Here is a 26854-nt window from a genome sequence, read left to right as displayed (position 1 = left end):
GGCCGGTGATGGTCAGATTAGATGAAATGTGAAGAGAAGAAAACAAAATGAAATTCTCTGGTGATTCCAGGAGAGGGGAACTATAAGTGAACACGGTGATTCTCAGTAAACGAACTGCAGGAAGCTCCAGTGATCGTCTCTGAGATATGAACACGGATCAGAGCTCAGATCAGCCCAGTGTGCGCGCCACGTTACCGGCCTGCAGCAGCGCCGGCTGCATGTTCGGGGCTGCAGGTACCGACGGAGGTCCTGGCGGGGCTCGGCCGCTGTAGACCTTGACACAAAGTGCATTAAGTTGGCTGATCGCTCTCAAACCATTTGATTAATTCACTCCCATTCAAGCCCAAGCGAGCAAGGAGTGGAGGGACGTGACCAATGACATAATGGGCTCTGTCAAACCGCCGCGCAGAACGCCCAGACCATTTGTGGTGACAATCCTGATGCCATCAGAGCCATTATAGGCCCCATTCAGCCAGAAACAAACACGGCTCTACTCCCGAAAAGGGAAAAGTCAGCTTTCTGGTGGATCCCTTTTTCTTTCTATGTCAATAGTGTTTGGCTCAGCGCTGCTGTGGCCTGCAGACGGAGTAACAACGCGCTGCTGTCGCTTTACTGAACACATTCTGCAGACCAGCAGCTCCAGCACCGCCGCACGGTCCGAACTGTTCTTTATAACATTTTTTTAATTTCAAAGTATTAAAACAAAGTAAACGTGCTCCCTTTGAAATAAACAAGAGGTGCACTTTCTTTACAACGCATTTAAAATAAGTAAATCATACACCGAGTTTGTTCTTCTTCTCATGTTACTGGATGTTTATTGTAATAATAATTAACTGTTACAGAAAATCTGTTTGCTCTTTTTGGAATCACTTCAGTGAAAAACAAACCAGTGAAACACAAACCAGTGAAGGGTTCGTTCAGACGGGTGTGAAGTCGATGCTGCAGGATTTATTTAAACAGGTGAATAAACCAGAGCCGTTTCTATTAAAGGTGGATGAGTCAAGCCTACACTGCAGGTATATAATATAATATAATATAATATAATATAATATAATATAATAAAATACAATATAATATAATATAATATAATATAATTTTTCATATATACACATATAATTCTGTAAGACAGCAGTCACTCTGCAGTGTTTGAGTCCGAGCAGGCAGAACAGTTCGCGCTGTCGGTCTCTGTAAGATAATTATATCCACATTCAACATATTATTGATATTACTGGTATGTTATTGTTCAGACAGATGTAACAGCAGCATTCAGTCCTACTGAAGATATTCTGTAAAATGTTTCGTGACCTGATGAAAACGAGGGCGCATTAGAAACCGTCCTGTTGAAGCCTCGTGCTGCTTGTTTCATTTCATCATATTCATATTTAAGTGTTGTTTTCATGAGACGATCAGATCTGCAGAAAGCGTCCTCATGAAGCGGCTGCAGCAGGAGGCCTGCGGAGCAGAAGGGATACAATAATACACAATATATATATATAATATTAAGTCTGCTGAAAATATACGTATCAGTTATTTTAATGTTTCATTTATCTTCTTTCTGTATGTTTACATTGCCGTGACGTCACGGCTCCTCCTGCTGTTCGCTAGCTCGTTTACCTCATTTTAAAACATTAAGAGAAAATTAAAACGTGTTTATATTTTGTGACGTCGATTAATGATATTTCTTATTTAAATAACAACAAAGTGTGGATATCAGTGTGACTCTAAATCACTGGAACTGATCCCAGCGCAGCTCGTCTGGACAGAACCGTGAAACGCCTTTTTACCAAGCAACAAAGACGCAAAGACTCTGATGATGTCTCGCTTTCATTTGATCCTTTAACCACTTTAATCCAGCGTGTCCTCCTTCTCCTCTTCTCTATCACACCGTGTCCTTCTCCTCCTCTCCTATTCTCTATCACACCAACTCTTTCTTCTTCTCCTCTCTTGTCCTTGTCCTCCCTCACCACACCCTGTTTGTTTTGGCCGAAGAGATCAGAGACACGGAGGTGGAGCGACTCCAGAACATTCTTTGACTGGTTCTGTCTTTTAGAAAGCTTCACTGCAGCCTGTCACTCACTGTCTGTCCTCTGAGCTGTTCTTCTCTGAACTGTTCTCCTCTGAACTGTTCTCCTCTGAGCTGTTCTCCTCTGAGCTGTTCTCCTCTGAACTATTCTCCTCTGAGCTGTTCTCCTCTGAACTGTTCTCTGAACTGTTCTCCTCTGAGCTGTTCTCCTCTGAGCTGTTCTCCTCTGAACTGTTCTCCTCTGAGCTGTTCTTCTCTGAGCTGTTCTTCTCTGAGCTGTTCTCCTCTGAGCTGTTATCCTCTGAACTGTTCTCTGAACTGTTCTCCTCTGAGCTGTTCTCCTCTGAACTGTTCTCTGAACTGTTCTCCTCTGAGCTGTTCTCCTCTGAACTGTTCTCTGAACTGTTCTCCTCTGAGCTGTTCTCCTCTGAACTGTTCTCTGAACTGTTCTCCTCTGAGCTGTTCTCCTCTGAACTATTCTCCTCTGAGCTGTTCTCCTCTGAACTGTTCTCCTCTGAGCTGTTCTCCTCTGAGCTGTTATCCTCTGAACTGTTCTCTGAACTGTTCTCCTCTGAGCTGTTCTCCTCTGAACTGTTCTCCTCTGAGCTGTTCTTCTCTGAGCTGTTCTCCTCTGAGCTGTTCTCCTCTGAACTGTTCTCCTCTGAGCTGTTCTCCTCTGAACTGTTCTCTGAACTGTTCTCCTCTGAGCTGTTCTCCTCTGAGCTGTTCTCCTCTGAGCTGTTCTCCTCTGAACTGTTCTCCTCTGAGCTGTTCTCCTCTGAGCTGTTCTCCTCTGAACTGTTCTCCTCTGAGCTGTTCTTCTCTGAGCTGTTCTCCTCTGAGCTGTTCTTCTGTGAGCTGTTCTCCTCTGAACTGTTCTCCTCTGAACTGTTCTCCTCTGAACTGTTCTCCTCTGAGCTGTTCTTCTCTGAGCTGTTCTCCTCTGAGCTGTTCTTCTGTGAGCTGTTCTCCTCTGAACTGTTCTCCTCTGAACTGTTCTCCTCTGAGCTGTTCTCCTCTGAGCTGTTCTCCTCTGAACTGTTCTCTGAACTGTTCTCTGAACTGTTCTCCTCTGAGCTGTTCTCCTCTGAGCTGTTCTCCTCTGAGCTGTTCTCCTCTGAGCTGTTCTCCTCTGAACTGTTCTCTGAACTGTTCTCCTCTGAGCTGTTCTCCTCTGAGCTATTCTCCTCTGAGCTGTTCTCCTCTGAACTGTTCTCCTCTGAGCTGTTCTCCTCTGAGCTGTTCTCCTCTGAACTGTTCTCTGAACTGTTCTCCTCTGAGCTGTTCTCCTCTGAACTGTTCTCCTCTGAGCTGTTCTTCTCTGAGCTGTTCTCCTCTGAGCTGTTCTCCTCTGAGCTGTTCTCCTCTGAACTGTTCTCCTCTGAACTGTTCTCCTCTGAGCTGTTCTCCTCTGAACTGTTCTCCTCTGAGCTGTTCTCCTCTGAACTGTTCTCCTCTGAGCTGTTCTTCTCTGAACTGTTCTCCTCTGAACTGTTCTCCTCTGAGCTGTTCTCCTCTGAACTGTTCTCTGAGCTGTTCTCCTCTGAACTGTTCTCCTCTGAGCTGTTCTCCTCTGAGCTGTTCTCTGAACTGTTCTCCTCTGAACTGTTCTCCTCTGAACTGTTCTCCTCTGAGCTGTTCTCCTCTGAGCTGTTCTCCTCTGAACTGTTCACTGAACTGTTCTCCTCTGAGCTGTTCTCCTCTGAGCTGTTCTTCTCTGAGCTGTTCTCCTCTGAACTGTTCTCCTCTGAACTGTTCTCCTCTGAGCTGTTCTCCTCTGAGCTGTTCTTCTCTGAGCTGTTCTCCTCTGAACTGTTCTCCTCTGAGCTGTTCTTCTCTGAGCTGTTCTCCTCTGAGCTGTTCTCCTCTGAGCTGTTCTCCTCTGAGCTGTTCTTCTCTGAGCTGTTCTCCTCTGAGCTGTTCTTCTGTGAGCTGTTCTCCTCTGAACTGTTCTCCTCTGAACTGTTCTCTGAGCTGTTCTCCTCTGAACTGTTCTCCTCTGAACTGTTCTCCTCTGAGCTGTTCTCCTCTGAGCTGTTCTCCTCTGAACTGTTCTCCTCTGAGCTGTTCTTCTCTGAGCTGTTCTCTGAGCTGTTCTCCTCTGAACTGTTCTCCTCTGAACTGTTCTCCTCTGAGCTGTTCTCCTCTGAGCTGTTCTCCTCTGAACTGTTCTCCTCTGAGCTGTTCTCCTCTGAACTGTTCTCCTCTGAACTGTTCTTCTCTGAACTGTTCTCCTCTGAACTGTTCTCCTCTGAGCTGTTCTCCTCTGAACTGTTCTCTGAACTGTTCTCCTCTGAACTGTTCTCCTCTGAACTGTTCTCCTCTGAGCTGTTCTCTGAGCTGTTCTCCTCTGAACTGTTCTCCTCTGAACTGTTCTCCTCTGAACTGTTCTCCTCTGAGCTGTTCTCCTCTGAACTGTTCTCCTCTGAGCTGTTCTCCTCTGAGCTGTTCTCCTCTGAACTGTTCTCCTCTGAACTGTTCTCCTCTGAACTGTTCTCCTCTGAACTGTTCTCAGAAGCTTTAAAGGACAGAGATCAGAGTGGAGGAATAAATTGTGCACAGGTAACAAATCTTTACTCAGAGAAAACAAAGGTCGCTTTACATCAGAAAATACAGTTTTACAAATTATCATTACTATTATTATTATTATTATGTTATTACTAGTATCATTATTATTATGTTATTACTAGTATCATTATTATTATGTTATTACTAGTATCATTATTATTATATGTTTATTAGTGTTATTATTATGATCATTATTATTATTATTACTGTTATTGTTGTTGTTGTTATAAGGATGTATTATAACAGCAGACATATTTTGATGGTCGTAGCAGTCATAAACATTTCATATGAATATAATAATAAGCTCCGTGTTGATATATAATGTTTGATTGTCTGAAGCATCATTATAATAATCCCGACTGTTAGTTTGTCTGTGTTGAACGTGTCTCTGTTTGAAGCTGGTAGCTGTGCTGTTGTGCAACAGCTCGTCTTTGTGTCAGTGCGTCAAACACGATCATTCGATAAAACATTAACATTAGCACATTATTTTATAATTAATATTCATCTTAATATTAGTGGTGAAGTATTTTATATTTCCGTGTAAACGGCTCATTTCCAGAGGACTGAAATCAGTCAGCTGGTGTTTTAATACTCTCTCATCAATACTTAATGGGAGACTGTTTTGTCGGATAACAATCATGATAATAATAACAATAATAATAATAATAATAATAATAATAATAATAATAAAACATAATAATAATCACAATCATAACAGCAAACACAATAATAATAATAATAATAATAATGATAATAATATATAATAATAATACACCTAATAGTACTCATAATTATAGTTATAATAAACATAATAATAAAAGCATAATAATAACAAACACAGAGGATCTGCGCTGGTCTGGCAGCAGGTGTACTCTGATCACACCTGCAGCTGAGCGGTGTCTCATCATCATCCTCACCTTGACTCTCTAGCGGCGGCTGCTAACGTCCGGAGCAGCTGACGGTCTGCTGTCTGTCCGCCGCAGCTTCACTTCAGCTCCACAAGTTAAAGCCTCGTTTGAAAGAACAACCAGAAGATAGCGGCCGCATGTTTCTACCGCAGACCAGGAGTCAGACAGAGGAAACAGCAGCAGGCAGGCCGCTGCAGCTCTGCTCACCCCGCCGCCGCCGCTGCTGCTGCTCGGGCTCCAGTTTAACCAGCGACCGCTGATAGTGTCAAAACCCTGCGACTATTTCTGAGAGATCCCGTTTAACAAGTGGAACTTAGTGTCCTGCTGCACCATTTTATACATGATGAGCCGTCAGTAATGGGATTATTAAACAAAAACGTTTCAGGCGCTGGCGTTAACCTTTTTTAATGCCTAATTAGGTTTTGCAAAGGAATAATTAGATTCTACAGTGCTTACACTGCCTATATTTTCAACTGGCATCCCCAGCAAACACATCATCCCGCGACACTCTGCCAATAATCTGCGGATAGATGCGACGCAGCAGCAGCCACATGTACCATTTTAAAACATGTTGGACCAAATAAGGTGCACTTTAAGATAAAATAATTACCCAGCAGGGCTGCGGGCCGACCTGCAGGGCTGATAGTCTGGTGGAGAGCGCCCCCTAGCGGCAACCTGTGGTAGTGACCCGACACAGCAGCAGGACACATGGAGACAAAGACAAGGACAGCACAGATGTGTGATACAGATACGAGCACTCGATCGCTGGTATAATGGAGAAAAAGTCAGATTCTGGTTCCTGATCCAAAAAGTGGGCGTTGACCTTCGCGCAGGCGCACTGCAGTTATTCCCTTCATGTTCAAACTGTTCAGAGCAGTGAGTGAAGCACTGCGACGAGGCTCCGGGGGCCTCAGCAGGGCCACAGAGACATAGAGATGACGTGGAGATGACGTGTAGATGACGTATAGATGACATGTAGATGACATGTATATGACGTATAGATGACATGTAGATGACGTAGATGTCTCTGGACACACTGAGCTGATGGAGACTCGTCCTGTCAGGTGACGTCACAGAACTGGCTCCACAACAAGACAGCAGCACGCGACCACGCCTCCACACAGCCACCTGTCTCACTGCTTTCTGTCTCCGTCACATACAGTATAGACATAAGAAGAAGAAGAAGAAGGAGAAGAAGAAGAATGTGGTAATACGTCAGTCACCACAATATCAGTGTAGATTTTCTTGATCCTTTATTTTGTAAATATTTGTTCATGTACCTGGTTTCTCTTGAAAGTCATCAGACTCAGATTTATTCACTTTACTGAATAAACGTCTTGATACTTGATTTACTTTGTCTTCTTCTTCAAGCTTCTCATTTTGTCTTTCCCGTTGAATTAGGTGAACGTTGATGAGACTTCCTGTTGACTCAGTCACACATTTTACTGCGTCCACATCTTATCACTCAGATTTAGAATATTCCTTGTGGCCGCTGTGTTTGGACATGTAAGGACGTGAACTCCAGTTTCAAGACACTGTCAGTTTGAAACACATGGAAGATACACACAGTTTAAACAATGTCAACTACACTAAACAGAGACGTGCAAATGCAAACCTGCAGCTGTTTGCCTGTGAATAAAGTAGGTCAAATAATAAAGTCAGTAAATTAATAGCCAATACAAACAACACAGGTGAAAATGTCTATATGCAGGTTAAACTGTCACTGGAGCTGTTTGCAGATGGTGCAGAGGTGATAGTGTGCAGGTAATAACTTTACATCTTATACACATAGTTAGTTTATATGTACAGACTACAGCCTGCTTACATATCAATTTGACAGCATTGCATAACATGTAAACTACACATCACTGCATGTAGGAATATCAGAGGGGCACTATGTAGTTTTGGAGAAGAAATTCAAACTGTAATATAAACTGTCAGTAATAAACTGTTGGTTACATGGTTTGATGTGACATAAGTTTTATCGTGGTATCAAATGTACAGGGCCATCTAATTAATTTTCCTAAACTGGTCTTAATGTAATATTGATTCACTTTTCAGAATCAGAATCAGAAACAGATTTATTACCAAGAAGGATTTCACATCAACGAGGAATTTGTCTTGTTGGATAAGGTGCCTGCATTAAATACATAAATAATAAACAATCAGTGACTATTATATATACAATATAAACAATATAAACTAACAGAGCTGTACAGGAATGATAAAATAGATTTTTATTATTTTATTTTTTTTTTTTAATTGTAAAAATTGTCCAAATTCTGCATATTGTAATGCAAAGATTGAAGGGGCGGTGATGGGTTTGAGTGCATTTAAATTGATTACTGATACTATCCTTATCAAATATATGAATTAATTATTTACAAGTTTTTATCAATCATGTTTATCTTAATCACATTAACCTGTTATCTTTTTGTATATGAGATTATTACAGTACATAATGTAATATAATATACAGTCTTTGATTATGTGTATAGAATAATATAAAAGTAATATACAGAATGATTATACCTTATTTTTAAACACATAGACTACAATAAATATACGAAGAAGAAAATTAGAATAAATATTAAGAAACCAAATAAATAAATAAATACACGAACAGAAATTGCATTTCATGTTTCTGCCACTAGGGGGAGGTGTCGCTCTGACCCAGGAACTCTCACTGTGAAATCTCGCGAGAGGATTGCCCCTTGTTGCCTCAGAAGGTCAGCTGATCATTTACTTGAGTGTGGAGAGCAGCAGCCTGTCAGTTTAACCTAGCTCGCATCCTGACAGATCGACACTGTAACACTGGTGAGCCACCGGCTTTATTATTACGACAGTATTTCTGTTTGATGAACCAGAAGTGTTTATTGTGCTCGAGCTGTGTAACCAGTCCGAGCGTCAGCCAGCGTAACTAGGGTAACATAAATTCAAGAGCTAGCGGATGACAAGGGTAGCTAACGTTAGCTCACATGCTAGTTACGATGGTAACAGAATATTCTAGATCCACCTGCTGCTAACACTAGCTAGCATTGGCATAGTGTTGGCACCAAGTTAACAAACCACTGACAGAAGTCTTACCTGAGACTAACACACGTAGGTTTGGGTGATTCAGTTTAATAATTAGTAACGCATCAGTTGTTCCCTTTGTATCTGTCTTCCGTTACAAAAATAGTCTTTACAAAGCCAAACTAGCGAGTGCTAATGTTAATGCTAAGGCTAATGCTAAGGCTAGGTGAGCTAATGTTGCTAATAACGTTACATCCTCGGCTTGAGGAAATGATAAAAGTCAGACGTAAGAAGATAATTCAGTTGTTCCTGTGTTGAAGCAGTGTTTCATTAACAGAATAACCTTTAGAAGCCACAGTGTGTCTCTGCTTCGTTCAGCTCATATATTAATATCAAGCTCCAGCGTCAGTTAATACGTTACTACTATAAAACAGAGCAGTGATTAAAGACTGCCAGGTGGGACTCTTGTGAACAGCTGACCTGCGACTTGTGGACGCCTGGAATGTTTCTGTGTAGATAACAAACCAGGCGATGAGTCTGTTTGTGGAATGAATGAATGAATGAATGAATGAATGAAAATGATTCCAGATGACATCTTCTGAAATGTGAGGAGTTCTTGTTTTTCTTTATTACATACCAACTGAATATCTTTGTCTCAAAGTAGTTGTTGGGCAATTGTTTTAAATATTCACTGACAAAAAGATGATTGTCTAATTAGTGGATAATGAAAACACAGATAATTGCAGCTCAAGAAGAGGTTTGCACTTTAACAAGCCAGTTTTGCTTCATGGTGACTTTTCTATTTTCAACAGAGCGACCCACACACACACTCCCAAAGATGGCTGACACAAACCAACAAAGTCCCCCCCAGCTAGGGCCTGTGGTAAGTTTACTGTCACATCCTCCAGCTTTTTCTCACTTTGTAAGGAGCTCTCTACTCATTCTACACACAAAGACGTTGTCACTAGGAGTGCTGCTTGGCCTTCACAAACATTTGTGTAGTGTGTTCTGGGCTCCGGGGCGATTCTTAAAGCTGGTGTGGCCTTTTTGAACAGAGGTATCCAAACTTCATGGAAACCTTTATATTCAGAGTTTAATTTTAAATGGTTTCATCATGAATTAAACCTTAAGAGTTTCTCAAAGGTACTGTTTATTTCGAGCAATAGTACTAGAATGCTGATATTGTGTCAGTGTTCCTTGTGATTGTGTCCATCATGTATAAAAACATAGTTACACCTTATCTCAAACAAAAAAAAGTTGCATATCTAGTTGTCATCAGTGAGTGTTGCACAGTTATGAATGTTTTTGATGATCACGATATTGTTAAAGTCATTTTTTGAGCATGAAAGGGATAAATGTGAGGGTGCCGTCTTCTCTAACTACATCATTTTGTGGGGGCGATTGTCTTCTATAATTGTAATCTGAATATTTGGGGGTTTCAGACTCTTGGTCTGATGATTTAAAACAGACATTTAAAGAAATCACCTTGGACTCTTGTGATTTGTATCATTCTTTACAATTTTCAAGTGTTTAGCTTTTATCATCCATTGAACTCTCTTCAAACTAGTCAGTTTATGTGCAAACTGTCTGAAATATAAAGATGGCCTTTATCGAGTGAGGTCAGCTGAGGGACCAGGTTCTTTCTGTTTCTCGTGACTGTGGCTAAGATCCTGATAAAATTAACTACCAGATTGGATTAAGTTGTTTTTTAGTTTGGCTGATTCATGCTGACGGTTGACAGAACATGACTGAAGGTCTAAGTTTTTCAGTAAAAATCTTTTTAGTAGTTGTGAGATAACAGAAAACCCAACCTGTCATTTCAAGAGCCAAAACAGAAAATCGTACCAGCTCTTTGCCTGAAAGCCTAACACAGCGAACACTGCACATCCTTCCCCCATGGTGCTGTATCATAACTGATGGAGCAGGTTCAATTGTAATGACTAATGTATGTGAGTTTTTTTTCTCTCTTCCACAGCAATTTTTAATGAGCAACAAGCTCGAAACCGCAATGTGGCTTTCACGACTCTTCACCGTCTACTGCTCCGTAATGTTCATTCTACCAATTCTGGGGTGAGTTCACTCAGTGACACTGTTTCATCAAGTTTGACCGACAGCAACACGCTGCTTTCACCCGCGTCTGAACAGATGTCAGAATATTTTGCACTGTTTGTGTGTTTCAGACCCTATGCAGCAGCAAACTTCTATCAGAGAGCCTTGTTAGCGAACGCCCTCACCAGTGCACTTCGCCTGCATCAAAGGCTGCCACGCTTTCAGTTGAGCAGAGCGTTCCTGGCCCAGGCTCTTCAGGAGGACAGCTGCCACTACCTGCTGTACTCACTCATCCTGGTCAACTCTTACCCCATCACAAGTATCCTTTCAACTTCAAACCTAGGCAAAAGATAGATGGATAGTTCTGTGTACCTGTGAGAAACATTAGTTTATGTGGGCTGTTTGTCTGCAAGGATTTAGTTTATTTAAAGGTTTAAATAATAAAGAAGAGCTACTTGGTCACTTTGGCTGCAGCTAGAATTAAAATCTGAAGTGGTATGTGGTCGTCTTAGTAATGAAAATCTCCTTAATTGACAGTCAGTGAGTCACATTTTCATGTACGTAACATAAAGGTGTATGATTCAGCATATCACAGGTGCTTTACTTCACCATATTCCATCATTCAATCATTAAGACAAAATCAAGTCCCTTTATTGATAATTATGCTGCCCTAATAACTGCAGGATGTCATTATGGAAGGTTTATTACCAGTTTTTTATGTTGACCCTTAACATTTGTGTCCAGTGAGCATCTTCCCAGTCTTCCTCTTCTCTTTGCTCCATGCAACCACCTACACAAAGAAAGTTCTTGATGTGAGTATAACCAGAAGTGACCTGCTGTGACTTCTAATGCTGTTACTTAAAGACAAATGACAGAAAGCCTTTGCTGAACATTGTTAAACCCCAGGTGGAAAATTGCCACTAGCCAAATGGTGTTTTGATTATCTACTCAATCAACGGGCATTGCTCAGAGACCCAATTATCTAATGAAGCTGATGATTGATACTGTGATTACCTTCACACTCACTTCTCTGTATCAGTATTCCATGTAAACTCTCTGCCTCACTGAAACTTTAACTCGCTGCAGTTTTGTTATCAGCTACTCATCTTTGTACTTTTGTTGTTGCAGTCTATGGGCCCCAGCAGCCTGATGTTCATCAGAAACCTCCTGGACAAACTTACAGCCAACCAGCAGAACATCCTGAAGTTCATCGCCTGCAACGAGATCTTCTTGATGCCAGCCACTGTTTTCATGCTCTTCAGGTACCTGCACACGACTCTCAAAAGATTTTTGTTTATTATTATTGTCAAGAGACATTCTGATATATTTTATTTAATGCACTGCAATAACATTTAATTAATATCTTCCAATATGTGCTTATGCAACCATCACCAAAGTCCCAGGTGGGACATGAAGGGACAGATTCAGTGCGACAAAACAAATGTTTTTTTCTGTTGTCAAACACCAGTTACTCTAAATCTCTGAAACTTCCTTTCAGAATTTGATCTAAAATCACAGGAACATGCAATTCTATAAATCATGTTATCTAATTTATCCATGTAGGTCAGTCTTATTGAACTGTATCTGCACTGCCAGCACATGTCAGCTTCATTAGTGCCCTCACATGGAATATGTTGATGTGCAAACTCTCAGAGCAACCTGTAGAGACCAGATGGGCATTGTATTGATTTGTATGTATTATACTGGTGTTCTGTGTGCTTGTTAGTGCAGCTAAAGTCAATATTAACAATGTTTTATAAAGCATTGAAATATAAAACATATATACTGTTTGTATAAGGTCAGTTTTCATTTATAAATATCATGTGTTTTTGACAGTGGCCAGGGGAGCTTGCTGCTGCCTTTCATTTACTACCGGTTCCTCACTCTCCGCTACACATCCAGAAGAAACCCATACTGCCGGTAAGCTTGGAGACAATGCAGAACTTGTCATAAAGCGTAGATGTAAATGATATTATAAAAGGTAGTTGTTATTGCAGAAATAAGAGGTGAAAATCCAAACATTTTGTTTATAATTCGTCATTGTTTATTTTTATAATTTAACTTTGATTGCAAACTAAAATGTATTGCATGTTTGGAACTATAGAAATGTTTGTGCTCTGCATCCACACAAGCTAATATTATAATATCTGTGTGTACTGGCCCAAATGTTATACAATCCTTTCAGTTGAGAAATTCTGGACATGTTTGATATCCAACAACAGTGCTGCTATTACATTGTTTGTCCATGAGAGGGCACTGTTTATTTTTCAACTGTCAAATTCAGTTTTGTTTGGTGGTGCAGTCTCGATCATCATTATTTTTCCTGAATTGATACAAAACTACAAATGTCTCTAAAATTAAAACAGTATTATAGAAAATAGACTAAAAGTATCATGTCTGAAGTGGAACAACACGTTTACCTCGAGGATTTGATTGGAAATGAACAAATATACGACTCTTTTTGATTGCAGAGTAACGCCGCCTGTTAATGTGCCACAGATATAAACAATCTTGAGACTGACTTTGCTGTGCTTTCAGAGTTGATTAATAAATACATGTGTTTCCCACCTCAGCACCTTGTTCACAGAGCTGCGGATTCTTCTGGAGCACTTCATCATGAAGCCTGCCTGCCCCGTCTTCTTCAGAAGGATGTGCCTCAGCAGTATCGCCTTCATCAGCCGCCTCGCCCCCACGGGGGTGTGATTACGCTCCATAAAAGTTTTATTTTCTTTATGTTTTTGTTTTTTTTCCACCATTTAGGATGTGACTTAAACTTTGATGGGGACAGACATTGCCATCAACGGAAGGAACCGTTCTTTGAATGTCAACTTTACAGTCTGTGCTCCAACTTCTCTGAATATTCGAGTACAGTTGAAGACCAGCCAGTAATGCACTGAAGTCTCACGGTGACATTCTTTTCCCATCTTCTTAATGTGACCTCATTGAAGCAGTGGACACCCCTCACTTTGTTACGTTCACTGAGCGGCGCACAGACATCAGCTGTGTTCTGTATGTATGGGCTGTTATTATTTCTTCCTCGTATGTCCTTATTTATTCATGAAGATTTCTTATTCTATGATGAAACATTAACATTCTGAGATTAGTAACTTAAATGAAAATGTGCTTATACATAATTAAAATGTTCTTTTTTTAATAATCATGTTGTGCTTGGATGGATGGAGGCGAGGGTTTGTTTGTTGTTTCTACCCAGTCCAACTTTTTTTTATGTGCATCTGATGCTCTGATTTGTCTAAACGCCTAACTTTAAATGTGTTCTATCAATGCCATCAACTCGCTTTTTTTAACAACATGCACAGTCTGTAGGCATGGTGTCAAAATGGGATTTGAATTGAGAAACAAGATATCTGCTGTATTTTATAGTATATTTTAAGCTACCAGACAATATGCTGTAGGGTTCATATTTGAAATGAGTTGCATGTCATGCGCCTGAATGCAGTCTGAGCTTGTCTCTCACTTTGAAAGCTGTTTTGAATTTGCGTCATCATTTGTTTGCTTCGTAGTTTTCTTGCTTGATGCATGCTCTGATTTATTTTTTTCTGACATGTTTAATGTTTATTTGCCTACAAACAAACCACATTTTTATGATAAGAATAAAGTGATCTCTTAATGAAACCAATAAAATAATAAAGAACAGTAATGTTGTTTGGGCTTATAATTTGTTGTAACTACTGTAGTTGAGCTTTGCTTCATTGTCAGCAAGTCTAACATTTATTAACGATCGATTCTGCTTCTAATGGATATGAATTACATTTATGTGTGTGTGCAACATAGTCTCACCAAAAAACCTTTACTCAAGGTCAACTTGCTATGATTTACAGCTTTTGACTCCATCTGCTGGTCGTCATCACAGGTAGCTCAGTGGCCACTGTGACAGATTTGTTCACCTTTGAAATGTAAAACAATCTGATACACCTGTTCTGCTAGTGAAGGTGCAATATGTAAATTCACCTGTTGAGTTTATGCTCAGTACAAACTGGGCATAATCTAAGTGATATAACATTACTACATGTTACTACCTTTGTTTAAAAGTATTATATTACTATTACTTTGTGTGTAAAGTAATCAAATACTAATTATACTACTGTTAAGTTACTTTCAACAAAATGCCCAAAACAATTTAAACGGCCTAGATCATTTAAGTAAGGCATTGTAACACTCATTTACAGCTAAAATTAATACATAACTGAAATGTGTTGCTTTTGTAGCACATTACAGTAAACACAACACTTCTTGTCATAATGTCAACATGTTTGTTTCTTCATATTTTTGTGTTTTCTACTAAGCTTCTCATGTATGGCAGCTTTAAGTTATTTACATTATGCCTGTAATGTCCATTTTTAACACTTGTTATAGTTTTTTGTAGTATTTTAAATATTCCTTCATGTGACTGATCAGGGAGATAACGCCAGCAGTCAGTGACCTCAGTGATGAACAGATGATTGATTACACATTAATTTACACACATTCGACCACGTCAACACAAACTGTACATTACGCCATCATGGGGTTGAATTAGATCAGACTACAGTTTCACCCCACAGGCATGTTGTCCATTGTGTGTGTATTAATAATTACATGTGTATTAATCAATCAGTATCAATGGAAAAACAAACGTTACACAATTTCAAGGCTGAAGACGCTTCTACCGAGTCAACCAATCAGGGCACAGCGTCAGTCTCTGACAATCCATCACATCCAATGGTGTCACGGCTTGTTGCGGCTACAGCGTTGCCATTAGCAACACATTGATCAGTTCTGAGGCGCCACCTCAGACGTCTGTGCTTCATATTGGCGTTAAAAGAGGAGTTGAGGTGAGTTTAACATCTCAGACAGACGCTGACGTCGCTCAGCAGGTTCACTTACAGAAGATTTCTGTTGTCGACGTGTTAGAAATCGTGTTAGCCAGTTAGCCTGCTAGCTAGCGTTAGCACGTCGAGCTAATCTCCTTGCCTTAACTGCAAAGTTAATCCCAGTCTCTCTTAACCATTAATGTTGCCGTGTGGTTGAGGTGGACTGCAGTTGTATGACCGGATAATCTACCCACAGGATCTGCACATAAACATAAAACATCAAACATCCAGCGGAGAAAGAAGATGGAGATTCACCTAAATCGAGTTGATTACATTCAGGTAAGTCCAGTCAGTATGTTGCTCTTTGAAACTGACAGTAATTGTTGAACATTTCATGAACTTTTCCGGTTGTTTTCTTACAGTAACCTGTTTTCCTTTGTACATTTCTGTCACATAGAGTTTTGTGTGCTGCTTTGTCTTCGCAGGTTGGTGTGACATCTCAGAAAACTATGAGGCTGCTTCCAGCACTGGGAAAGAAAGCAACCCAGAAGGTATTTTTAATCTGTCAGCACTTTGCCTGTGACTAACCAGCCTAACCTTGATTTATTGGAGTTTGAAGCAGGGCTGCATGAGATAATGAGGTCAAACAAGTCACATCAGATGATTCTAACAGGTATTACAGCTGCCATATAATTGCTGGTGATGGGACATGTGTTGGGGTCTTAACCAAAGTGTCATCTGGAGACTAAGACTAGTAGGTCAGGCCATCTCTGCAGCACTGCAGTACCTCATTATGATCCTGTTTAGTCACACATTTTACATTGTGCACAGTGTCGTCCATAATGACCTTGTCTTATACCACAGCGTCATGGTTCTTGGTTGTTGTCTCTTTGTTCCAGGTTGCTATTGCTGATCATGATGGTGTACTGACCTGCTTTGGGATGAAGAAAGGAGAAGCAGTGGTGATTTCCCTTCCTTACCATACAGCCAGTTGTATCTTAATGTCTTGAATTTCACTTTCTAACAACAAGAAATGTGACTCTGTTTCAGCCGGTGTTTAAAACACTTCCAGGACAGAAAATAGCCAGAATGGACCTCGGTGGAGCTGCAGGAACTCCCCAGGAGAAGATCTTTGTTTGTTCTGGTTCTCAGGTCCGAGGATTCACCAAGAAGGGCAAACAGTTCCTCACCTTTGAAGCCAACCTCACTGAGAGCATTAACGCCATGTAAGACCTTCCTCTCATCATTTTCACTGACTCGTGCAGAACTGTGTGATTTTTCACTGTATTGAACGGCATGTATCTTCTTTCCAGGCATGTCTCAGGAGCTGATCTTTTTGTGTGTGCAAGTTACATCTACAACCACTACTGTGACTGCAAGGACCAAGACTACTACCTCTCTGGAGACAAAATCAATGATATCACATGTTTGACCTCAGAGAACCTGACTCGCCTCGTACCGGTCCTGGCGTGCCAAGATCGGGTTCTCAGAGTGTTGCAGGTAGACAAAGATTATATTTACCATTCTGATGTCGATATACAGTAAGTTGTTCTACCTCAATATTTACATGGGATTTATTAATGTATGTAATAATAATATTAATAATATAAATAATATTATGCGTAGGGATCTGAGCTTGCCTATGACATTGAAGTCCCGGGCCCTCCGTCTGTCTTGGAACTGTACAACAAAGATGGAGGCAAGTTAACATCTCTGTGTGCTGAGCATTGAAACATAACAAGACTGCTTTATACCCGACATAACATCAGTGATTTGTCTGCAGGAGAGGAAATCCTCTATGGAACTACAGATGGCAAAATAGGATTGGTCCAGATCGGTGAGGATTCAGCTGCGACCAAATGGGAGATCGACAATGACAAAAAGAAAGGAGGTCTGTTGTTTACATGAGAATATCAAGGCTTTGCATGTGTTAGCCAGTTAAACAAAGGTGTTAGATTCATGCAACCATTCTTCAGACCATGTGAATATTAAACTCTTAATTCTTTGGTCAAGTTGCGATATTGTTTGGTATTGTGATTTTTAACAAAAACTGTTTTGTGAACTGTCTTTCCTCTTTCCTGTCTCCCATCAGGAATTCTTTGCATTGACACTTACGACATTGTTGGAGACGGAGTGAATGACATCCTGGTGGGCCGGGATGATGGGACAGTGGAGGTCTTTGGTTTTGACAGCTCCAGTGAGCCCACGTTACGCTTTGAGCATGTAAGTTTGTTATAAAGAATTGTTTTCTGCCCACATCTGTTCAATTTAGTGTCCCTGAAATTAAAAGGAAATAATAGATTGAGCTTTTCTAGGATTAAAATGTATTTGTTATATTTCTCCTTGTGCATTGATATTTATACTTGCTGTCCTTTTCTGAGGTGGTTGAGTCATTATCATTTTTTGTATTACATTATTGAAACACATCATTGATGGCTGAAGTTTGCTGTCTTCTCTGACCTCAGGTGTTGTCAGAGAGCGTGACTTCCATCCAGGGCGGCTGCGTGGGGAAGGAGTCTTATGATGAGGTCCTGACTGCCACTTACACAGGTGAGACTTAAAGATATCAAAGTTTTTTGCCGAGTGAGATGCAGCATTGTCTTGAGCTGTCTGACATGTTGTGTGCGTTATTTTAAACCCAACCATTAATATTAAAAAGTGAAGTAGGGTAGATACATGTGACGTGCACAAACCTTGCATTACTGTTGTGACCTCTTGTAGGATGGGTCACTGGTTTGACCACCGAGCCCCAGAAGACTGAAGCCGGCCCTGGAGATGAGGTCCGGATGAGTAAAGAGACTCAGTCCAAAGTAGAAGCCCTCAGGTATCCGCTTTATGTCCTTTTACCTTGAATGTATTTGACCTACTATGTGATCTGTTCTGAAGTCAGTTATATTGTTCCCTTCCAGGGCGGAGCTGGAGCAGCTGCAGGTCAGAGTCCTGCAGGGCCGTGAGCAGTACCAGCAGACCTCCCAGTCGAGCACAGCTGTCTCTGCTGTGCCCGTCTTCAGCATCAATGACAAGTTCACCCTCTGCCAGGACGATGCCAGCTACAGCCTCACTCTGGAGGTGCAGACTGCCATCGACAATCTGCTGCTCCAGGTCTGTTTGTTAATAAAGCTGGTGTCAGTGTCTCATAATGTATGAATCATTCTGTTAATCCCATGATGCAGACATAAATATTCCAAATGTAACCTAAAGTAGAATTTTCTCTGCAGAGTGATGTCCCCATAGACCTGCTGGATGTGGATAAAAATTCAGCTGTTGTGAGTTTCAGTGAATGTGATTCAGAGGTGAGCTGCGTAAACTGTTTCTACTCAGAACAAACATGCTGAACAAAGAAAGTCATGAACCTGCTGCAGAACAAAGAGGCCTGATGACTCTCTTATTGTGTTACCAGCAGCCTAATGGGAACTTCCTCCTGGCCACATACAGATGTCAGGCTAACACCACCAGACTGGAGCTCAAGGTAGCATTACAGCAGAACTCTTTCTGTTAGTTCTGCTTCTTTCATGAAAAGCTATAATACCATACTGGACATTCCTTTGTGTAATTATGAAATGGAAACATTTCTTGTAGGATTATATAATGGTTGTAAATTGTAAAATAGCCACTCATTTAATTTTCTCAAACTGTTTGATGATGCACTGCAGAGTAATAATCATCCTCAATAAATGTTTTCCCAGGTGAGGTCCATCGAGGGACAGTACGGCACCCTGCAGGCGTACGTTACCCCCAGACTGCAACCCAAGACTTGCCAGGTCCGTCAGTACCAGATCAAACCTCTGTCCCTCCACCAGCGCACACACAGCATCGACCAAGACAGGTAAAGTCTGAAATGGAATTTGAACTGAATCTGAAAATTTGATTTTTCATAGGAGTTTGGGATGATTTTAATAAATGATATTGTGATTTAAATTAAGTAGGCAAACCTTATTTTGAAGCGTTTTAATGTGTGTTTATTAAAGCTCCAAGTCAAAGGTGTAGTCAGGTGTTAAATTGATGGAATTAGAGCTGCAATGATTTATTGATGAGTTGTCAGCTATTAAGGTAATCAACAGCTACTTTGATCATGTGGTTTCTTTCCACCTCTGTGACTGTAAACTGGATAGCTTTGGGTTGTGGACAAAACGAGACATGTGGGGATGTCATCTTGAGCTTTGAGTCATTTATCACCATCTACTGGCATTTTAGACCAAACAACTAATCAATTAATAGAGAAAATAATCAGGCAATTTATGCTGCTAATCTGTTTGCTGTCATGCTGGATTTCAAGGCATAATGGGCATCATTACTAAAACAGACCATTTAACACGCAGTTATACAAAAATAGTATGTTCTTGTCAGATTTCATGAAAGAAAACCTTTCATGTCCCTTAGAGGTTGTTAGAACTATCGCTGATTTTTTTTGTAATGGAGTGAATTACAAGTTAAGTGCAGTAGCATCATATGACAAAATATCTGTGTTTGTCACTCAGGCCCATGAACAGGCTCAGTCTGGTGGGACAGTTCAGTTTTGCTGAGATCCACTCCTGGGTGGTCTTCTGTCTGCCAGAGGTGCCTGAGAAAACACCAGCAGGAGAGAGCATCACTTTCTATTTCCACAACACTTTTCTTGGGACGCATCTTGAAGCCACCTACTGGTAAATACTAGCACACAGTCACAGTAGGAAGACTCCTCTAGGATTACATTTCACTGCATGGATGTTTGTGTTTTCATCTACTTGGAATCAAACGTGCGCTTTCTCTGAATTTGTAATTTTAGCAAAGGGGAGGGTCACTTCAGGTCAGACAACATCTCCACCATCTCCATACTGAGTGATGTTCTCTCTAAAGAAGCTACCAAGAGGAAAATCAATCTCAACATTTCATATGGTATGATTCATTACCAGTGTTTGGTTTTTACACAGGATAAACTCTTGAAAATTAAATCCTGTTAAACTAATGTTTTGAATTTGTTTTTGTTAATCTTCCAGATATCGATGATGACTCTGTGAGCCATACCCTGAAGATGATCCATCCAAAGCTGGAGTACCAGCTGTTGTTGGCTAGAAAAGTTCAGCTTATCGATGCACTCAAAGTAAGTAGAATAAAATAAAAATAATAAAATGAAGCGGTTTGTTCTTTGGTTGAAAGCTTTAAGTCTTCTCTGGGGTGTTGACAGGCCTTTTTGGGTAATGCTTACGTTCATCACTTACGCACCTTCACCCCACTTTCTCTGATTGGTAGGAGCTTCAAGTTCATGAGGGGAACGCTGACTTCCTCATCCCAGAGTATCGCAACATCTTGGATGAGTCTGCTAGTCTCCTGGAGGAGTACAAGAAGCAGCCGGCGCACCTGGAGAGGCTTTATGGTGCAGCATTATCATGCATTTCACTGACACTCACATCCAGAGACACTTTCCATGTATCTTTAGTTACTTATTAACATTTATCACTTGTAAAAGCTGCAAGACAGGATCACTTTAACCCCTACGTTTTATTATATGAGCCTAACATTATGAAGAAAAGGTTTTTTATAAAGATTTATATTCATGTTTTTCTTTTTCTCTCCTGTAGGAATGATCACGGACCTCTTCATCGACAAATTCAAGTTCAAAGGCCAGAATGTGAAAACCAAGGTGTCCTCCTTGCTGGAGATACTCGATAATTATGATTTGAATTCTCTGTTAAACTTTTTCAATGATGTTGATATGTAGATCAGCAGTTAGATTTACATGTCGTGTCTCTGCACTATGTTTGTATTGTAAATACGAAAGAATTTTATGATAGTTACTCGTTGTGTCAATGATTTCATTATTCTGTAATTTAGATACTGTTTGTCCTGACTATGGTGTACATTATTTAAATATTCACAATGTCTTTTTGATAGCATTTAAATTCAAAGGTGGTGATTAATAAACCACTACAGGATGATACCTCCTCTTTATATCAGTAGCTCAGCTCCGGTGGAGCTGATCAGATATAAGCCAGTCGAATCACACAGAATGTATGTTTTTCTATCATAACTACCAAAGAACTGTGAGTTTCTCCTCTTCAAATACAAATTGTAGCTTACTTGTAACCACTGTAGGATTCATCATTGAAGGGACTGATGGAAAGGATAGTGAACGAATAGTCCCAAAAACATGAAACTCTACAGGAAGAAATGGACGTGTATGATACCACAAGATTAAACAACTCGCCAATCTGCTGTCTTCTGATTGGTAGAGTGATGAGTCAATAAATCAAATGACCATACTTTTCCTTTTTCTATCCTATTTACACTTATTTTTAGATATTTTAAAATATATATATGATTTATTTGAAGATATTTGAAATTCCTAAATGTTCAGTGAAGATGGTACACATGTGGTGTATAATGGTACACACACACACACACACACACACACACACACACACACACACACACACACTGGTATAAATACATCTACAAGGAAACCATGAGCTGCTCCCATCTTAACACATCAAGCACTGTTTGCAGTCAGGGGAGTTTTATTTTATCTTTTAGAATGTTTTAAATCTCCATTTTGGTAAACCTGGAGACGGAGTCGTTGGGATGATTTCTGTTTCATGTCTGTTTCTAATTCATTGTTTTTATCGCGTGCTGCTTGTGTCCCTTGACAAGAAGACTGTAATCTCAAATGGACCAGCCTGGTTATAACACAATTCAAAATATATACATATAACATTAGAGCACCAAAAGGGACCACTATGCTGCATAATATGTAATTGAAATATATTTTGCTGATAATACTATAAGTATCCATTTGAACAGAAGTGTTTACGGCAGTAAAATAAAGGATTTGAAACCTTCTTCCACTGCTGGCAACATACGAAAATGTTTCATCATCATCATGTCAAATAACAAACAACCAAAACTGTTATAGATAGATAGAAAACACCAATATGCACAATAAAATTGTAAAAAACACAGCTGTGTGGTGACAGTCTGCAGAACTACTGCAGCCAGCTGTCAGAACAGTGAGACAGAAGTTCACTACTGACATAAACATGTCATCCACATGCAATAAAAGTCAAATAAAACGTGTTGCATTCTTTTTGGGGACCAAAAATATTCAGAAAACAAAAAATCTGTTATGTCACAGAATAAACAAGTGTAACACTAAAATATCCCAACATCCCTAACTGTATCTGAGTAGTGTGGCTCAACTGTAAGCTGATTAACAGAAGGTGATTAAAAAGTGAAAACAGCACTGGAATAATGATTGCTGCCGATGACAGAATTAATGTGAACAGATACATGTGCATGAGCTTCACATACACAAACTGACAGTCCAACAATATAACGTGTTACACGCTTAAATCAGTGCAATGATCGTGTTTACTCACGTACAGTGAGCAAAATACAGCGAACTAATCAGAAGATGTGTTAAATAATGTGACGTAGGTGCAGATTAAATAACAGCAGCGTGTGTTTGTATTGTGTGCATCTGGTTAACGTTGTTGCTCAGCTGTTAACCTACATAACGTTCAGACATACGTTCAAATCTGTCAAACCGGATTTGAATTTGCAATCAAGCGAACATTGTACTCCCCCGGCCACCATACAATCGCATACGTCACTACCCAAGCCGTCTGTGATTGGTCCGTTTCAATCCTCGCGGGCTACTTGAACTGAGAGAAAGCGACGTCTGTGCATGTTTCTGGGTAAATGGACCGAGGCTAGCGCTCCTGGCTGCAGGTTGGTTATAGCTTCGAAACTCACGATATGGCGACTTAAAAACACGTTTAACGTTTTACAGATATTTCACCGCCGACTGATATTTTTGTGTTTTCGTCTGCTTTGTTTTAACTCTGCGTCTCCAAGTGTCGTTACCATCTCGACAGCTTAGTTTTGATTGAACACATCTTTAACCTTCCTCAGCAAGGTAGCAGCTAATGCTAACCTCGAGTTAACAGCACACAAGTGATCGTTTGGAAACAAAACTCGGCCCTGGTTCTTTTTTTCACGTACACGAGCACACGACCTCTGTTGTAGCTCGGTAACAAACGCAGGCGGGTTGGACTGTTGTGTTGTTTGAGGGGGAAACATGTCCGGAGCTAACAGAGGACAGGGGAGCGCGGCTAGTGAGTATCACAACCAAGAGAATATGCTGTCAAGACTGAGAGGCTCGCTGAAACCAAGAACTGCTGCAAATGAGAACCAAGAAAACCTTCCACCGAAACAAGCAGCCGGCAGCAGAACCGTCCTGGGACCTCTGCAGACCAACCAGCGGAGCAAGAGCCTGAACCAGCGCGGCACCAAACAGGTTGGTCCGGACGCTCGCTAGCTTGAGCTGCTGCCTGCAGCCATTGTAGGTTTTGGAGGCAACTAACTTCGGTCATCATACTAGTTAATGTTACCTGCATGTGGGGCTGTAGTGCCGCTTTTAACTCGCTTTTAACCTTTTTACAAACCTGCAGATGCATTGAAGTAACGTTATAGCTACAGCTACGCCTGTTACCCAGGCTGTCCGCCATTTTACTATCACCGAGTTATTGCCCCACTTTACTCTTAAAAGTAAAAGTAAAACAGACTTCATGTGTTGGGCTGTTCATTCTTACACCCGTTACTCGTGTCGGTAAATGATTTTCTGTGCTGCATCAAACACAAGTGTTCTCTGGCCTCCTGTTTGCGTGTAACACATTACATAAGTTGTCTCTTGTGCCATATTCACTCCTGCCTTTATTACAACGTAAATTACTTTTGGACCCCCACTTTGTTCTATCCCATGCTTTTGCTGCAGCCTGTTATAACATGAACCTCTTTGGTAGTATCAGCACTTTGAATATTGGCTTCATTGTAATTTTTGCCATGCTGCTAAAAGCATTTCTCAAGAGACAAACATCTGTATTGACCTGGTTTTCTGCTCCTAGGAGTCATCACAGCAGTTATCCTGCAAAAATGAAGACTTCAGCAAAAGCTGCTACGAGAAGCCCTCCGTCAAACAGCCCGCTTTCCAGATCCACGTGGATGAGCCTGATGGTGCCTGCACCAAGAAGCCACTACAGGTCGATGCTGTCAAAGCAAAGTCCATTGATGCAGAGTCTCCCCTCGCAATCAGCAATGCCGTGGCACGGCTCCGACAGCCGCTGGCCACCATCGATATTCCATCAGCGATGGATGTTAGCTTTGGTGAGTTGTAAATTATGATCAGTTCTTCTCACCAGGTGGGGAAAGATTTGAATCTTTACTGACACTGTAGCTCAAGATTTTGTTGTCCATAAGTTCTCGAATTTTACTGAAGTGAATGTCTAACTTTCCTTTCTCAGACTCTCCTATGGATATGTCCTTGGTTGAGGGGGAGGAGAAACCGGTTGATGTAAATGAGGTCCCAGAATATGCTGAAGAAATCTACAAGTACTTGAGGGAGATGGAGGTGAGCAATTCCTCACAGCCTCAAATATTCTTTCAGCTGCCTGGCCTCTTTAGAAATCAATATAGTTTTTAAAATTGCAAATATATTCTGTAGTAACACCTGGTGATGCTCCTCAGGTAAAAACCAGGCCTAAGGCAGGCTACATGAAGAAGCAGCCTGACATCACCAACAGCATGAGGGCCATTCTGGTTGACTGGCTGGTCGAGGTCGGGGAAGAGTACAAGCTACAGAGCGAGACACTTTATCTGGCTGTAAACTACATCGACCGCTTCCTCTCCTCAATGTCGGTCCTGAGGGGGAAGCTTCAGCTGGTTGGGACTGCTGCGATGCTGCTGGCTTCGTATGTGCACAATATTTAAAGTTTTATGTCTAGTCGTATTACAATTGTGCCCAAGACTTTTTTTTTTTTTCCCCCCTGTGACGTGACTATTTGCATATTCAAATGCAGGAAATTTGAAGAGATCTACCCCCCTGAGGTGGCAGAGTTTGTTTACATCACAGACGACACCTACACCAAGAAGCAGGTGTTAAGAATGGAGCATCTGGTGCTTAAAGTGCTCTCCTTTGATCTGGCAGCACCGACCATCAACCAGTTCCTCACCCACTACTTCCTCCAGCATTCTGTTAACAAACAGGTGGAAAGCCTGGCAATGGTGAGCTTACTGCAGATGTTACAAGCATCTTTTATATATTTGGCTATCTGGATGCAACAAAAGCTTTTTATAGCAAACGCAACTATGATCCCTAGCCTTTGTCCAGGGTAATCTGCATAAATTGCATTAACAATCTTTGTGTATATTCTCAGTACCTTGGGGAGCTCAGCCTGGTGGACTCTGATCCCTTCTTGAAGTACCTGCCATCCCTGACTGCTGCTGCAGCCTATGTCGTGGCCAACAACACAGTGACTGGTGGCTCATTGGTAAGTTGAGATGGAATAGTCTAATGAAGCGATAACCTCGTGTAAAAGTGGCATGAATCTTTCACGGGGGCTTAATTTTAACTGGAATGTGTATGCAGCTTTTTTGTTACAAATGCACCAGGCAAACAAACTGTAGAAGGGAACACTTGTTACCCATCAGGTGTTAAAACTGGGTTTAAAGGCTTAATGGTAACATGTGGAGGTAGACTCGGCCCCCTCATCTGGAGCTAATGATGGAAGTTACTGTGGAGTAAAAAGGCCACGCTAACACGATTATTCCATCTCCTCAGCCCAAGTCCTTGATGGAGATGACGGGCTACTCCCTAGAAGATCTGATGCCGTGTGTCGAGGATCTGCACAAACTTCACCTCAGCGCTGCTCAGCATGCCCAGCAGTCTGTTCGGGAGAAGTTCAAGGGCCCAAAGTAAGTAGACTGCGAACGACTTGCTCATTAGTTCCTTTTGGATCTTTTATTTTTGTCTTGATCTAAATGACCTCTTCTCTTCCAGGTATCATGAAGTTTCCCTCATCGAGGCTCCAACTAAACTGACACTGAACTGACGTCTCCCTTCCCTTATACATGTAGAGTTGTACCAGTCTTTTTTATTTAATTTTTTCTATTTTTCTTTTTAAATGATGTGGACCACAATTTCATACATCGCCTGCTCTTCTTAGAGTAGAGCTACATGTTAGTTTTTTAAAAAGGGTATTTTTAAATAAGCATAACAGACAATACAGTTTAATCAGGCAGTTTTAATTGACTTTTAATCAGACAAAATGGTGGTCTTATCACCACTCTAAACATTCTGCTTTGATCGACTGTCTTCACCTCAAATAAACCTGTGAATGTATTGAAACCCTGAAACCTTTTTCCCACTTTATGGGTTCGTTGTTCTGAGCAGTTGTTGCTGGTTCACCTTGAGGTGTGACCTTTAACAAGACCTCATGGGATGTTGATTAAAGTGTTTTGTCTGTCATGGAGTCAGCTGTTTCATTACATTTGTGTAACCCTAACATGTTGTCAAGGCTTCTTCTGCACTGTAAAATATGGCTCTTGTAAATAAAATTTCACTTAAAGTAAGACTTCATTTCTAAATCTTTGTCATGTTGGACTCATGGTGGCAGCAGAGGACCATCATTTGGTCGTCTTAAAGGTTTCATCAGGTCCACAAGGACTTC

The 26854-nt window shown here is 40.9% G+C and overlaps 3 protein-coding genes and 1 long non-coding RNA gene across 5 annotated transcripts; 3 read left to right on the top strand and 1 right to left on the bottom strand.

Moving 5' to 3' along the window:
• Positions 1-1216: 1216 nt before the first annotated feature.
• LOC115568478 (uncharacterized) lies at positions 1217-5941 on the bottom strand. Its single transcript, XR_003981404.1, has 2 exons — positions 5509-5941; positions 1217-1452 (listed from the first exon to the last, which is right to left on the bottom strand). It is a non-coding gene; the product is annotated as an uncharacterized LOC115568478 (long non-coding RNA).
• A 2253-nt stretch (positions 5942-8194) lies between these two features.
• tmem33 (transmembrane protein 33) lies at positions 8195-14221 on the top strand. Its single transcript, XM_030397359.1, has 8 exons — positions 8195-8316; positions 9327-9397; positions 10490-10584; positions 10695-10882; positions 11308-11375; positions 11692-11825; positions 12400-12483; positions 13137-14221. The coding sequence occupies exons 2-8, from the start codon at positions 9353-9355 to the stop codon at positions 13264-13266; spliced, it is 744 nt and encodes a 247-aa protein (XP_030253219.1). The 5' UTR covers positions 8195-8316; positions 9327-9352; the 3' UTR covers positions 13267-14221.
• Positions 14222-15284: 1063 nt separating this feature from the next.
• Positions 15285-21613, top strand: bbs7 (Bardet-Biedl syndrome 7). 2 transcript variants are annotated; one of them, XM_030395449.1, is made up of 20 exons: positions 15285-15395; positions 15631-15713; positions 15860-15925; positions 16274-16336; positions 16425-16600; positions 16688-16874; positions 17001-17073; positions 17158-17265; positions 17467-17597; positions 17840-17924; positions 18096-18198; positions 18284-18476; positions 18593-18667; positions 18778-18843; positions 19061-19200; positions 19853-20017; positions 20140-20249; positions 20351-20454; positions 20604-20727; positions 20933-21613. In XM_030395449.1, exons 2-20 carry the CDS (start codon positions 15678-15680, stop codon positions 21070-21072), a joined length of 2145 nt encoding a protein of 714 aa, XP_030251309.1. In that variant the 5' UTR covers positions 15285-15395; positions 15631-15677; the 3' UTR covers positions 21073-21613. The 2 variants fall into 2 exon arrangements, with proteins under 2 accessions (XP_030251309.1, XP_030251308.1); XM_030395448.1 differs by having other exon boundaries at positions 18775-18843.
• A 1401-nt stretch (positions 21614-23014) lies between these two features.
• On the top strand, positions 23015-26752 carry ccna2 (cyclin A2). The gene is made up of 8 exons (XM_030397122.1): positions 23015-23646; positions 24254-24512; positions 24650-24756; positions 24873-25096; positions 25205-25409; positions 25562-25675; positions 25966-26099; positions 26185-26752. The coding sequence occupies exons 1-8, from the start codon at positions 23428-23430 to the stop codon at positions 26234-26236; spliced, it is 1314 nt and encodes a 437-aa protein (XP_030252982.1). The 5' UTR covers positions 23015-23427; the 3' UTR covers positions 26237-26752.
• Positions 26753-26854: the final 102 nt, after the last annotated feature.

The sequence above is a fragment of the Sparus aurata genome, chromosome 18 (genome assembly GCF_900880675.1).
Source record: "Sparus aurata chromosome 18, fSpaAur1.1, whole genome shotgun sequence".
NCBI classification, from domain to species: domain Eukaryota; kingdom Metazoa; phylum Chordata; class Actinopteri; order Spariformes; family Sparidae; genus Sparus; species Sparus aurata.
This window is presented reverse-complemented; position numbering and strand designations above follow the sequence as displayed.